Consider the following 15077-nt stretch of genomic DNA (forward strand, 5'->3'; position numbering starts at 1 on the left):
GATAATTTTTTTTTATGTTTCCTTCATAATATACATATTCATCACATTATTTGGTGTGTATCAAATATTATATAATGAATATTCTAATAGCAATTGTTGCCCATAGGATTAAATTTCTGCCAAGAAGTACATGGTGACAAAGAACAGATACCCCAGAGACAGAGCCTTTGGCTTCTAACCTGCCTTTCCCACTTAAAGGAGGCATGACCTTGGGTAAGTTACTGAAGTGCCTTGTTCCTCAATTTTTGCACCTGTAAAGGGGAATGATAAAAGAACCTATGTCATGGGGTTATTGTGAGGACTACATGCATATATATATATGTGAAGCACATAGAAGAATGCTCGGCACAAGACATGCTATGCCTGTTCTCATCTTCATCACCCAGGGGGCCAGATACATAACTTCTGGTAGTTTCAATTTGTTTGTCTGCAAAATGGGACAATAGGATTATGGTGAAATAACATATATGTCACAAAAGACATTGTGCAAAACACGGAAGATATTCAGTAGGTAGAGTATAATTATAAAAATTTTGACTCAATCTTATGGATTTCCTATATTTGGTTTTGAAATTAAAGACCTAGTCACATGGTAAAGAACTAAAGACACTAACCCTTGAGATAACCTATGCTGTGAGCAAAGACATTCTTAAAATTTTATGAAATAACATTTTGTGAATATAATATAAATTTTGAAAATGCTAGAAAATCTGTGATCCTCTCCATTTAGAAATAAGCACTCTTCTCAGTTGGGTATCTTCTAGCCCTTTTCCTATGCTTTAAAAAATGAAATTGAGATCGCACATTTAAATAAGTACGTGGAAGAGTAGATGATGAAAGAGGAATACTAGAGTGTCCACATGCTCAAGAAGGAAATAATATGGTCCTTTGTAGAAGTAAAGGTGGCAGCTGACTCACCTTTACTGCCTGCCTGTTGCCCTCTCCTGTAGCTGGGAGGTAACCAAACATCAGGTTCTGGCCAGGTGGTGATTCAGGAGCCTGCGATGCTCTGCCTGAGGACAGCTTTTCCCAAGGGTTCTCCTTTCCCTTCACATTCTGGTAGAGATGAAACCATTTTGGATCTGCTTCATGGAAACAAAATGTTTTTTGGTTTGTTTGTTTCATTTAGTTTTTAAGATAAATGTATACTTAATTTTTATAGACCTTCAATAACCACCAGTTGGATTCCTAGCAGCTTTAGAAAGCTGTCAAGTTTAAAGCAGGTTATAACCTGTCTCATTTTAGCCTTCCTTTTGTTGTTGAAGCACAGAAGTCAGAGCCCAAGCTGTTCTTCTGCCTTTCTGCAGATGGTAGAGCATTTGTCAATATTAAATTTAATTTGTGCTAAGAGCAGTTCACTAACAGCGAAAACACAAAGCTTGCTGAACTTTACTTCACCTGTGTGCTCAGTACAGCCAGCATTAGCAAACATAATGAATTCAGCAACATTATCCTACTGAAATCTAGGTCAGCTCTGCTGATTAAAAACATTACAGGTTTAAGAACTAACCCTATAAAAACCCACTTAAAATTTTACTATATCATAACATATTGCATTTCTTATACTTTTAAAATAGAAGGATGTGTTTATACACAATTACGAATCCAATGGGTCAACATTAAGAGGTCATTATCAACAACAGACATTTATTGAGCGCCTATTGTGTGCAAGGCACTATACTAGGTATAGGCTACAGAGACAAAAGAGAAAGAGTCTCTGCCCTCAAGGAGCTTACAATCTAATTAGACTAACAGGACACATACATAAAAAGAAAAAGGACAATTCAAGGTAGTATATAATATTAGGGCACTGAGTAGAAATAAACAGGGTTTCAGCCTTTTTGCATTTGCATTTCAATACCCTGAGAAGGTGGGATGAGTGAGCTACCAAAGAGGGGCTACACTTGCTCATTTTTAAACCTTGAGACACTCTCACCTCTTTCCATTCCAAAGTACCTTCTGGCATGTGCTAACACCTAGGCAATTGGTTCACACATCCTGTCCCCCAGGGCTTATTATTATAGTTTTCTTTGAGATGGTCTTCTGATAGTGTGAGCCACTGTCATGGAGCCCAGGGCTTCCCTGGTTTTAGCATTGAAGTCTGTGTCTTGGGGACCCCTCTTCTTCACTCCCCACTTGGCTCTGGGCAAACCATAATGGTACTTCTGAAGTACCAGGTATGGTAGCCAGATATAGTCCTCCCACCTACCATGGTCGTTACTCTGGTAGGACCTACCCCAAATCTGTTCCCCAGATAGATTTTTAATTTAAAAACCTACAAGGGAGACCTTAACAGTCCCAAAGTCTGCTGGTTTAAAAAGCACACTGTAGATGAAAGAAGACAATCGGGAGAAAATGACAGTAAAGAGATACAATGAGGTTTAAGAGAGAAGCAATGAGAATGGAAGAAATGATTGGGTCAGACACAAAACATATGGAGTGTTAACATCACCTCCTAACACTGCTGAGAGGGAATAGGAACATGGACCCTTCTCTCAGAGTAGGTTTATTTAACAATTTGAAGCATCACCCTGGTGGAATTCAGGATATATTTCTGAAATGAGTTTGCTCTTACACAAGGACAAATATTTAGTCAGGTACTAAATGGGTGCATATGCCTTTAAATAACACTGTCTTAATCCTAACAGAAGTTCAACTTTCTCCTTCTACTTTTACTCAGCATTCATTATCTTCTAAGTTGGTAATTTTAATTTTGAGGAGAGTTTTATTTCAAGATGAGATTATTTCCCTCCATTCTCGTGTCATTCAAACAGATCAGTAATGGAGAGAACTTCAGAAAACAAATGATACACAAATCTGGTAGTAACCTAAGGATTGTGAGAGACCACACAAATTTCTCTTTTAGGTACAGTACATTGTGTTTTGCTTTCATCTATTTTTTTTTTTTTTTTTTAAAGAAAATATCTTACTCTGAAATCTGACAACCTCAGAAGTCCCTGAATTGTTCAGGTTTTATGTGTAGCCCTTAGGAGAACACACCAGGGTTAGCGAAGCACAGGGACTTAGTTGCCAAACGCCCATTAACAGTAATGGAAATCACACAGCTAAGTCCCCACGCAGCATGCTGAATATTTACCTCCTAATGTTCTTTTAATGTATGCTTTCTTGGGTGAATATTTACTGTAGAATATTAAATCTGAGATTCCTCTTTTTATGGGCCATTTGAAGTGATTGATTTTGTTTGCAAATTCCTGTATCTTTGCCCATAATGGCTATCTATTGTAATGGCCTCTGCCAAATGTTCTTGTGTTGAAATAACAGAAGCCATGGATCGGCCAGCTGTGGCATTGTATTACTGTGATCTTAAAAGCTAGGAGGGAGCTGATGACACAGCTGGGAGAGAGGAAAAAGGTATGTAACATAACGAGTATGACTTAGGCTTCAAACACAATCAGACACTGAAATCACTGAGGTCTATAAACATGGTTCTGTAGTCATCTTTTATATCAGAGTTTATATTTAATGGTGTTGAATAGCGTTAAGACTGACAGTCATGAAATGGTCGTGGCAAGACAAGAATTCAATTGCCCACAACCAGGTTCATCAGCACAATCTATCAGAATTCTAGTCATTTTCTTTAATGCTGTAATAAAACCACTTTGCAAGTGGTAATTTTACACTTATTTACACCACATTTTTTAAAATATGAAATCACATATCCTAGCTACATGTAGATTTAAAACATTTCCCAGTGAAGCCAGGATTTTCCAAATTTGGTCTCTTTTCATTCTTTTGAGTATTGGAGAGGGAGAAGTTACAAACAAGATGGAGCTACCATGATGGTTTTTTCTTAAAGAAAATCTAAAATCTGAAGATACACAGATATGTGAGATATTATTAGATGAGGCAATATAATTACATTCTTGCATATCGAAACTATGCCTTTCCAAATTTCCACAAATATAGAAATTGTCAAAGAAGCCACTTATGTTTGAGCAACATAATCTCTTCAAGTGATTATAAAGGTGGCCTATAAGTAAATTGTATAAAATTTATACACTTTTTCATATGTTGATAAAATACGATGTGTTCAGAGTCCATGCTGTGGAAGACAATGTGTTGGAATAAAATTCATAGTCCCTTTAAAAACTATGAGAAAACTTAAAGAACATATTCCAGTATGTTTTGGACAGCCATTTCAACCTTACTGGCTTTGAACAGGCCAAGTCACACTCAACAATATCAACTTTGATTATGTTACGTGAGTACCCTGATTGTGTTTGCATTTTAACAATAGTACTCCATAGAATTAATAGTACTAGTTAGTGTACTAATTAAGAAAAGGGAAAGAAGTGGTAATGTGATAAAGCTTCTTTAATCACAAGCCAAGTCATGTCTGTAAAACAATGTCAGTCTTCATACATAATATTTGCTGGTGCCTTCAAATTAGTTTCTCTAATGCCTTCTGAGTCATATGTAAAGAAAACACTAGTATATTTATGAGACTATTTTTGAACAATATTACTTGTTTTAATAAAAATCTGTAATATGAATTTATCTTGGCTCTGAATAAAATAAGTCCTTTATACTCCTTCAGACCTTGGAATGGTAATGAATATAATCTAAGAAGATTTGTAATGAGTCTAAATAGTCCATAGCATCAATGAGTTGAATGATAGGGCATGTCCTTGTAGTCTCTTTTCCTCACAGAAGGGCAGCTCTGTGCTCTTGTAGCCAGGGAACCCCTTGGAAGTATGCCTTTTGTGTGTGTGTGTCTATCCTGTGTTTTTGTGTTGAGAGGCTGGGGAAGAGGTGGATGGTGATGCTTCGAGAGAAGCAGGGGGTAGATTTTAGCCCATGTGGGCTGAGGAAGAAGTGTGGTTTTAACCACAAGAGTGAGATAAATAATATGAATGTAGATAAGGCCCCCCAAAATAAGGTTCCTGCTACTGTTGGGACCCCATCACTCCAAGTGCAGAGTCTTCAAATGGGTCAACAGGAGGCCACAAGTTTAGATTTGGGATGAAACCTAAGAGGTTTTCTGGTACAGTGACATCATTCTGCCAAAGAGGAAACCAGGGCTCAAGAGAGGACACTCACATCAATTATTACTAAAGAAAACTACCTTTAAATTTCTCTTGTTAGCATTTTGTGTTTTAATAACATAGTTTTGGTTTTCAATTTTGTCCTTTTGGAACATTTCTGCACATTAGAAAATGTCATTGCTATTCTTTCTATAAAAGAGCAGTTTTCCTGAAGCCTAGGGGTTCAAAAAATACATCACAACATTTCCAAGTCAAATACCAATTGCATGCTAACAATGAGCATTGTGAACAGAGTAACCCAATTCTAGGCCATTTCCAACCATCATTCAGGATTAAAGAGTTAGGAAGGATAAATTACCACATAATCATAATCTATAAAAATACTGGCCTAGATTGCACTAAAAAACTCTCAATAAATAAAAATTGGACATTTGCTTTATGAAAGTCAGTGGAGATGTGCTCTTCAGAAATCATGTCCATAGTTTCAGCCTGCTTTTTACAAATCACACATACACAGTCTAACAGATGACAAAGATTATAGAACAGGAAAGAATACAACTTGATAGAAAAATGTCTTTGACACGGTATTTCTGTAAAGGAATGCAATTAATATTGTTGAGTTGCTTATGTTGCAGTTTCAAAGGCAATACTAAGAGATCCAAAATGTTTTTAGCCATAGTGGTATAACTGAATTGAGTGTTCAGCTCCTAAGTAACACCATTGAAGGGGACAACACTCATTAGGATGCATTAATTCTGGAATTTTTCCTTACAATCCAGCTGCACTGCTTTGTCACGCCTGGTAGACATCTGTCCATGGTATTTCCTGAGGAGTGAAGCTGTTTTCTGCTACCCTTTCCTGTCTGGTAGCTCAGGAAGTTCAGGGTCTCGGTGTCTGATGCAGTGAATACCTGGGATTACAGTCTGGCACGCTCATTCCTTAGAACACAGGTTTATTCTCAGGATGATTTATAGCAAGTGATTCTGGTTTCCAGTCTGGTTGAAAAAAGTGAATATTGAATGTCCGTGCCCAGTTCTTAAAGACTCGTTTCTCTGTGATAAAGCGGTGATGACTGCCCTTGCGTCCTCGCTCATGGGAGAGGTACATTGTACATTCATCAGGTCCAAAAGGTTCATAATAATGATAAGGTACTGAAGGGTGATTGGGATCCCTGTAGGAGGAAATTGAGATAACTGATTAAAGGAAATTTTTTTTCCTTTGACTGATTGAGGTAAGATGTTATCTTTAATAAGCTGATAAACACAAATTGTATTTTCTAGTTAAATGAGTTTTGACAAATGGTTTTTCTGATTACACAGTAAGGAAGTGGAGAGGTTTTGAGGTTGTGAAATAAAATCAGTGACCATCATTTTCATCAAAAAGATTGAAAATCAGCTGCAGAATATTCAGTCTCCTCAGAGTTAGACCCTACATATTAATGAGTCACAAAAATAGTATTATTTTCACTGTTCTTACTGTCTGTTTACCACATGCAGTTGTAGAGATATTACCAAAACAAAATATGTCATTCCCATTCCCCACTACACTAAGCTTCCAGATGCTTCCAGTTATACAGACAGCATGGCTGCTGGGATGCATTATGATGTGGCTTCTCTTCCAAGTCTTCTCCTAATCCACTCAGCCTTGTTCACTATGTTCCCACCATACTGGCCTTTCTGGTCAACTCTGCCATGCTCATCCCTACTTCAGGGCCTTTGCACTTGATGGCGGTCACTTGCCTGGAATTCTCTCTCTGAGTTCACTCCTCACCATTGGGTGTCAGCTCAAATAATATCCTTCTCTGAGAGGCCTTACCTGACACTTGCTCCCCTCACTTCATCTCATTTGAATTCATTTTCTTTATAGCATCAATTGCTCTCTGAAATTGTTGTTGCTGTTTGCTTGTTTATTGGGTGTTCATGAGGGCAATGTTTTGTCTTATTCCTAGAAGAGTCCCTGGTAGGTGCTCAATAAATAATTTTAAAAATTCTGTTGTTGAAAGAAATGTATATGGAATTAGCAGCTAAACAGCAAACTTCTAAAGACACTTTCTTCTTTGAGTATGGAAAGTTGATTATCCTAGCTTGATCCTATGGGAGAAAAAGGAAGACAGCAAGCAAGAGGTCACGATTTTTTTTTTTGGCACTTCAGATGGCCTATGTACTCAAAGTCTACAGTCTTTTAGTCCAGAAACTCTACATCCTCAGTCCTTGCTTGGTGGCCTGAGAGTCTCCAAGTGTTTTTCTGCCTCTATATCTCTGTCTCAGCCTTAAACAGGAAACACTAGCTCATTTCTTCAAGACGTGTGCACAGGGTTAATATGTGGGGGTGGTAGGTGCCCTTGTTTTAGGGTTAATACAATATTTACGCACTAAAGAGTTTTGGTCTCAGACTGGTTTCTATAATAGGCTAGTATACCCCACCTCTTCTGTCTTTTGAAGAATGAATGGTAAGATTAGTCAAGATTTCTTGGCAGACAAACTCTCCTAATTTGAGCTATGCTCAGCAACTGGCCTTGTTGCAGAGACTAAGAAGAGAAGACCCAGGCTTCTCAGCATCTTGCAAATCATCTTTCAGAGCCTGATGCCCTAGGGTTCTCACTTTGGTCACCTGAGCTCTCCTCTAAGTATAATAACTTGGTTTCCCAAAGATGCTCATCCTGCCAGACAACTATTTGTTTTCTTCAGAGGAGATCAATACACAAATAGCTTTTAGAGTAGCAACTTTACTGGGGTCAGGGATTGAAGTCTTTTATCAAGAGGGGTGTCATGTTTGTGGCTCTGACAACAATAAACCTTTGAGCTGTTTCTCCTCTTAGGTAAAAGTTCTTCCAGGAAGAGAGATTTATTTTTGTCATGCAGCATCTAAACATTCCTTATCCTGGCTTGGATGCTGTGCTAAATTAACACTTTGCAACTCTAATATGCCTGTCTTGGAATTATCTCTATGCTCTATAGTGAAACACTGGATCCTTTCCTGATTAGTTATTGCAGATTTTATTAATTTACTTACCCTAGAAATTGGAATCCCATTAAAATTTTAATAGAACGTGTTTTCAATACAGAGAATGCTAACAAAAATTCAGGTTGAAGCTGACCACTATGAAGAAAAAAATAAGAATTTGTGAGACATATCTTCCCATATTCATATGGCGTAATTTGGAGGAACCATGCCAATTTCATGTCGCCATGGCATGCTTGGGGTTAAGCTTTTGTTCCATCGCAAATCACTTTTTAAATCTGATTCATCTAAGTTTTGGACATTTTATTGGCATCAATCTGACTAAAGAAACACTTAGGTTTCTAAAAATATCATGAGATTGATTTGGCACCTAGGAGTGGAGGGTAATTGGAAACCAGCTAAAGATGCTATAGGATCAATTTCCTTATTCAGGAAGACCATCTCTTTGGAAAAAAAAAACTTATCTGACTCTATATTGATCCCCTAAAAGGAGAATTAAATTTACATATTTGGTTACTGTGATTTCAGAGGTGTCAAGATAAGTTATTCATGTAAGCGAGTTGTTTCCACATGTTAAAACTCTGTCCAAGCAGCAGAAAAGTGCTTTCTGGGAGTCGACAGGCAGAGCTGGAAACTGCAGGAACATCTCCCCAAGCTGTGAGCCTGCCATCAGCTGGAATTCACTAAATTCACTATGCCATTTAGAAAGACACTCCTAGCTGAAGGTCATACTTCCTTGGGTCTTTTCTCAAACCTGACTTTCTAAAGGCTGCCCTGGTTTTTTCTTCCTTCACCTGACCTCAGTGAAAACTATGATAAACATCAGCAGAATTTCCACACGAGGAAGCAGTTATAAAAGGGATTCTGGTGCTCAAGTTCCCATTGTGGGCCCGGTAAACTGAAGGAAAGGATATGTGGGCTGGGGAGGCAGGAATGGAGATGACCACAGAGCCGGTTCCCCAAGTGGCTACAGCCTGCCATCCACACTCTGACAGCCAGTTTGAGAACAAGCCCTGCAGAATGATGTGAGGAAGAATTTTTTTTTCTTTTTAGAGGGAGCAGGTGGGGAGAGTGAGGGAACTAACACTTAGTGCACTTGGGGAGCTTTAAGGAAATAGCTATGCTCCATCCCCATAGACTCTGGTTCAGATGACTTGGAGAGGAACTCAGGCACAGGTATTTTAGAAAGTGTCTTAGGTTTGAATCAAAATAAGCAATGTCGGTATTGGATTATAAAACCAATAAAATAAAATAAATATCCATGAGTCCATGATAATTTCAATAAATAACTGAATAAATAAATGGAGGAGAAGAAACAACATTTCATGAGAGAAAAATTCCAATAAACAATGTAGAAAGAATGAGGGACTAGGAAACCATCCTCAGAACATTGCAGTAATTGTTGCAGGCAAGATGCACCAATGAACGAATATTAATGGGGAAAAAGATGAGGAGAAATAGGCTATCTGCATAACCTGAAAGTATCTCTCCCAAGTTATTTATTAATGACAAAGGGAAAAACAGTAACTTTACAATGGGTAAGCCCAGCAGACATTACCTTAACCAAGTGATGAAGGTTAACATTGCCAGTAATAAGACATACGGACATCACATACTCCCTGTTATGAGATTCTGGGAAGGGCCTATGGCTTCTGTGATCCTTCCCAGTAATGCATAACCTCAATCTAAGCACAGAAAAACATTAGATAAACCCCAAGTGAGGGACATTCTACGAAATACCTGACTAGTACTCATCAAAAGTGTCGTGAAATGCAGGGAAAGCCTGAGGAACTGCCATGGATTTAGAGACTAAGGACACCTGATAAATAAATGCAAAGGGAACCTGGATTCATTCTTGGAGGAGATAAAGGACATTAGTAGAGAAACTGGTAAAATCTCAATAATGCCTGTAGTTTAGCTGACCATTGTACTGATGTTAATTTCTTACTTTTGATAATTGGACCACAGGAACTCAAATCCGCTTTAGGGGAAGCTGGATAAAGGTTATATGAACTCTCAGTACTATTTTTGCAATCTTTCTGTAACTCTAAGATGATTTAAAACAAAAATAAACATATGTTTTTAAATAATACATATCATAACAGCAAAGCTCCTTAGAAGATTCTAATGGTGGAAAGCTCCTTGAGATTCTAATATGCAGCCACATTTGAGACAACTGATTTTGTAAGTACCTGCTCAGCCTCCGTGCTTAACTGATGTGATCTCCTTTACATCCCCATCAGCCCTCTGAGGCAAATATTGCAGCTCCCGTTTGATAGGGAGCATCTGACAGCCAGGGAGACAATCCACTGCCTGGCTTTCAGCACACAACCTCACTCATTGTCTATCCAAGCTGCTGGAGTTGATCATTTCAGCTCAGAGCACAGTGCTCAGCACTCCACATATACTCACTTATGTAGTCCTTACAACACCCCTATAAGAGAGTGTCAGTCCATTTTGTGTTGCTATAAAAGAATACCCAAGTCTGGGTAATTTATAAAGAAAAAAGGCTTATTTGGCTCATGATTCTGACGTCTGGAAAAATTCAAGATTGGGCATCTGGCGAGAGCTCCAGGCTGCTTTCCCTCCTAGCAGAAAGTGAAGGGGAGCTGGTGTGTGCAGAGGTCACAAGGCGAGAGAGGAAGAAGAGAAAGGGAGAGGTGCCAGGCTCTTTTTAACAACTAGCTCTGTTGGGGGCAAACAAAATGAGAACTCACTCATGCCCCACCCCAGGGAGGGCGCTAATCTATTCATGAGGGATCTGCCCCCATGACCCAAACACCTGTCACTAGGCCCCACCTCCAACACTGAGGATCAGATTTCAACATGAGATTTGGTGGGAACAAACAAAACATATCCACACTGTAGCAGAGAGTTACTATTAGCACCCCTACTCTGCAGACGAGGAAACTCATGCACAGAAAAACTGAAGTTTCGCAGCCAAGGTTTGGACCAAAGCCAGTTGACTCCAGACTCTGCACTCTTTTTTTTTTTTTTTTTTGAGACGGAGTCTCGCTCTATCGCTGGGGCTGGAGTGCAGTGGCCAGATCTCAGCTCACTGCAAGCTCCGCCTCCCGGGTTCCCGCCATTCTCCTGCCTCAGCCTCCGGAGTAGCTGGGACTACAGGCGCCGGCCACCTCGCCTGGATAGATTCTGTATTGTATTTTTTTAGTAGAGACGGGGTTTCACCGTGTTAGCCAGGATGGTCTCGATCTCCTGACCTCGTGATCCGCCCGTCTCGGCCTCCCAAAGTGCTGGGATTACAGGCTTGAGCCACCGCGCCCGGCCAAGACTCTGTACTCTTAAGAGTGAGGTTCTGTGTCTCGGAAAAACTCCTGTCCCCCAGGTGGGGTTTCTGTACTAATGGCACCCAGGTTTCGCTGGCATCAACAGCGTGTGGTTGAAAGCAGCTTGTCCTTGCTGCTTTCCTCTGAGCTCTTGCTACAGAGGAGCCCCATATGTGGTGCTTGTGATCTGCTCAGGGTGTTAAACAGAGGCTTTGTGCTCATGTACAGTTCTGCCCATCAGTGCTAATGGCAGCAGGGGTTTGTAATGTTCCACTTTTTGACTCTTCTAAAGCTAAGTTTTACAACTGAAAAAAACCTCGTAACTCTAACAAGCAAGGGAAGACACTTCCATTTCTGGGTACTGACGAGGTTTAGGACATGTTTCTCCAAAATATGGTACCTTGGCATTTGAGGAAACAACAGAAGCAGGGAGATCACTTTTGCCTCCCTTCACCCTTCTCCTCTGATGCAGGTCATAAAAGATTTCTTTGCCCTCCTCTAAAGTAGGTCATAAACCTTCATTCCAGAGGTACCCTCCATATACCCAAAGGAAATGAACATCCCTATCCTCAAAGACAAGGAAATGCCAAAAAGAATCTGAACAAACAGACCTTGCTACCTCCCCCCACCCACCCTGGTTTATTACCATTAGATCACACCTTCTTTGTCCAATCCTACTTCTTCACAACTATCCACTTCCTCATCAAACTTAGCATAAAAATAAGGAGATCTCCCTGTTTCCTTGGATCTTCATTTCTGAAGGCTCTTGTGTCACGTAAAATTTATATTAAATAAATGTGTATGCTTTTCTCTCGTTAATCTGTCTTTTGTCATAGGAGACTCAGCAAAGAACCTATGATGGAGGAGGAAAAGAAATTACTTTTTCTCTCCTATAGTATGATCTAGGTTGAGCCTGCCCATGGGTTTGGGGCTGGACTAGGCAGAAGGCTGCAAATATCCTGAGGAAAGAATGGTGTCTTTGCCTCTCTCTAGAACACTTAGACATTCTCTTTAAACAGATTTCTATTCTTGGTGTGGTACCTGGCATATAGTAGGTACTCAGGAAATGTTTGAAGAATAGAGAGAATAGAGTTGAATTAATAGCTGTGAAGCTGCTAGGTTCTTCTGCAACTGGCTTGCACTGGGGGCTTTGGTGACACTATGAGGCATTGAGAAGAAAACATTCTTGCAGCAGTCCCTCCCAAGCATCTGTCACAGTCCTGGAGGTGCACTGAGCCACCCTTATTCTGCTGCCTTAATTTCTGGTCCTTAGATCTTTTGGGAGGAAAAGAGCTGTATACCTTGGAAGCCCATGGAATAGCATTTGTGTGTCTGGGCGCATGGAGCACCAAAAGCCTGCAGCTGCCCACCCTTCATGGGACAAAGAGCTACAGTAAATCACCCAAGCCCCACCCTCACCCTGGAAGAAACACAACCATATATTTTAAGTCTACTTCATAAAACGTAAACCACATGGGTGGCATTGCTTACTTCTGTAAGTAAGCTTCCGATTCTACCCGGTGGACTGTCACCAAGTAAGAACTTTCCCTGTTAGGCTGGCAGCTTTATTAATGTTCACTAGCTAATAATTCTGGCAGCATCAACTCTCTGATATTCACGATACCTTTGAGATGTCCTTCACATTACAGATGAGATATTAATTTAGTTCCATGACAGTGATCCCTCTGAATCATTACCCCGCTAATTAATACTCAAGAAACGATGGGTAACAGAGAGTTGTAAACTTGGTAATGCGCTAAGTATGACCAGAAATAAGATTATTAGGTAGAATTTAAATGCTTGGCCCATTATTATCACAAATAATTTACAATGGAAAATGAGATTAAATACTCAGCATAACTTAGTTTGGAAAGCAACGACAACCGATCTTTTCACGCAATTTATAGGCCATCTAGAGAGAATGAATTTGGCTTACAGTATGGATACGGCATGATTTAAGAGTCCACTGTCCACAGAATAATATATTTTGATGTTGTCTCTGGTGCAACATGGCATTAATTTTCTCTAGCTTTCTGAACGTTGATGTGCCTGAAGTCTGGTGATATAGGCAGGGTGGGGGACTGATGCCTGAGCCCCTCTTTGAGTACCCAGAGCTGGCTCTGGCTGAAAATAAAACAAGGTGGCCTCCATTGACTTCTGGGGCCCCCTCAAAATCTGAATTTGCTAGTTAGAGTTTTAATGTGCCTGGTACTTTTGGTGTTGCAGTAATAATGTTTAGAATCAATCTCTTAAACACCCCCATGGACAAGGCTTATTTTTGTTTCTCATTGAACTAATCTGTACTGAAGATACACTGTATGCCAGACACAATGACAAGTGCTAATGATACAAATGTGGATTGATACAGGGACCTCCTCTTAAGGAGCCTAGAGTCAAACAAAGGAGATGGACAAAGCAGTCAGGAGATGGTGCAGGGCAGAGGTAGACGGAGGCCCAGTGGGCCCAGTAGGTCTGACTCAGACGGGGCTAAGGAGAGCTGAGAAGGAAGGGCTGCTGTATCTGAAACAGTGAACTGAAGGATTAAGAGCATTGGCTCTTGAGCCCTGGAGATCACATTCAAATCCCAGCTCTGCTATTTATTTGCTCTATGACCATGGGCAGCTGTTTCATGTCTTTAAGCTTTCTATGTAAAATGGTGATATTAATGATGCTTACCTCATACGATTATTATAAGGCTCAAGGAAATAGTGCATGTGTTCATGTTAAGCACAGAGCCAGCATGAGGTATGTGCACAACAAATATCAGCCATTAATGTTATTAGTAAAGGGTTGGTGGGAAACCAGTCAGCTTAAGGCAGTAGGGGATGGGCAGTCCAAACTGAGGGCATAGGAACAGGTGACTGTAGGGTGAGTTGCTTTACGAGTTTTTCAGTAAGGTTGAATAAACAAATAAACACATATATCTGCATCAGTAGAGAAGGTGTGACTAAAGTGGTATGCAGAAGCCATATCCTGAAGGTCTTGCGTGCTAACCTAGGGAGTGTGAACTCTTCTCAGAAAGAGGTCACTCAGGAGTTTTAAGTAACTTCCCGAAGTCAGATTTGTCATCTAGCAAGGCAGTCATGTTTGGAGAGGAAGACAAGAGTTGGAGAGAGCAGTCCAGGAGGCTATCACAGTACCAAATGAAAGATGCTGCCTGCCATTCAAATGACTTTGAGTCAGTTAGATTCTGCTAGATCTTGAATGAGATATGTCTGTCATCTGCCACCATGGCCATTTATATGTCCACCACTTCCATTTGTGGTTTTAAATATGAAATGTGATGCTATCTTTCTTCCTAAGAAGTCCATGGGCTTAATACTTTAAGTGGGTACTAGAAGTTTTCTTGCCAATGAATGACTCCTAGAAGTAACTCAGGCCCTTTGGGTGAGATGAGAAGGCAGACCTCTAGGACAGCAGATGGGAAATGACTCTCCAGGCTACCCATACTTCCCCTTGGGGATCAGGTACTCACAGATTGCTTGGCTGTTTGCACCCCCAAGATGTAATTCAGCTCTTCTCTCTCTGTCCCACTGCCTCCCCTCCCTCACACCATGCATATGACAACTGACATTCTCTTTGGGACAATAAGAAGGTGATGATTCCACTCTCCTGAAAAGTGTGAAAGAGTTTGATTTAGATTGCAAAGCAGCATGGTTGTGTCTTAGACTAGAGGTTGTTAAAGTTCTTATTTGTCAAAGGATCTTCTGTTGAAAAGAAATCTTATACAATAGCCCATATGCAAACAGAGCCAAGTGGGTCTGCCCCTGACCAAGTAGGGTGGAAGGGTCCAATATTCCTGTTGTCCGTGTGCTACCTGATA

The 15077-nt window shown here is 40.2% G+C and overlaps 1 protein-coding gene across 1 annotated transcript in view; it reads right to left on the reverse strand.

Moving 5' to 3' along the window:
* Positions 1-1627: 1627 nt before the first annotated feature.
* ST6GALNAC5 (ST6 N-acetylgalactosaminide alpha-2,6-sialyltransferase 5) overlaps positions 1628-15077 on the reverse strand; it is a 195671-nt gene continuing 182221 nt past the window's right edge. The window contains exon 5 of the mRNA XM_017877407.1: positions 1628-6177. Coding sequence (XP_017732896.1) covers positions 5946-6177 — 232 coding nt within the window. The 3' untranslated portion in view covers positions 1628-5945. The remainder of the gene's footprint in view (positions 6178-15077) is intronic.

This window comes from Rhinopithecus bieti, unplaced genomic scaffold (assembly GCF_001698545.2).
Source record: "Rhinopithecus bieti isolate Rb0 unplaced genomic scaffold, ASM169854v2 scaffold_10654, whole genome shotgun sequence".
Lineage (NCBI taxonomy): Eukaryota > Metazoa > Chordata > Mammalia > Primates > Cercopithecidae > Rhinopithecus > Rhinopithecus bieti.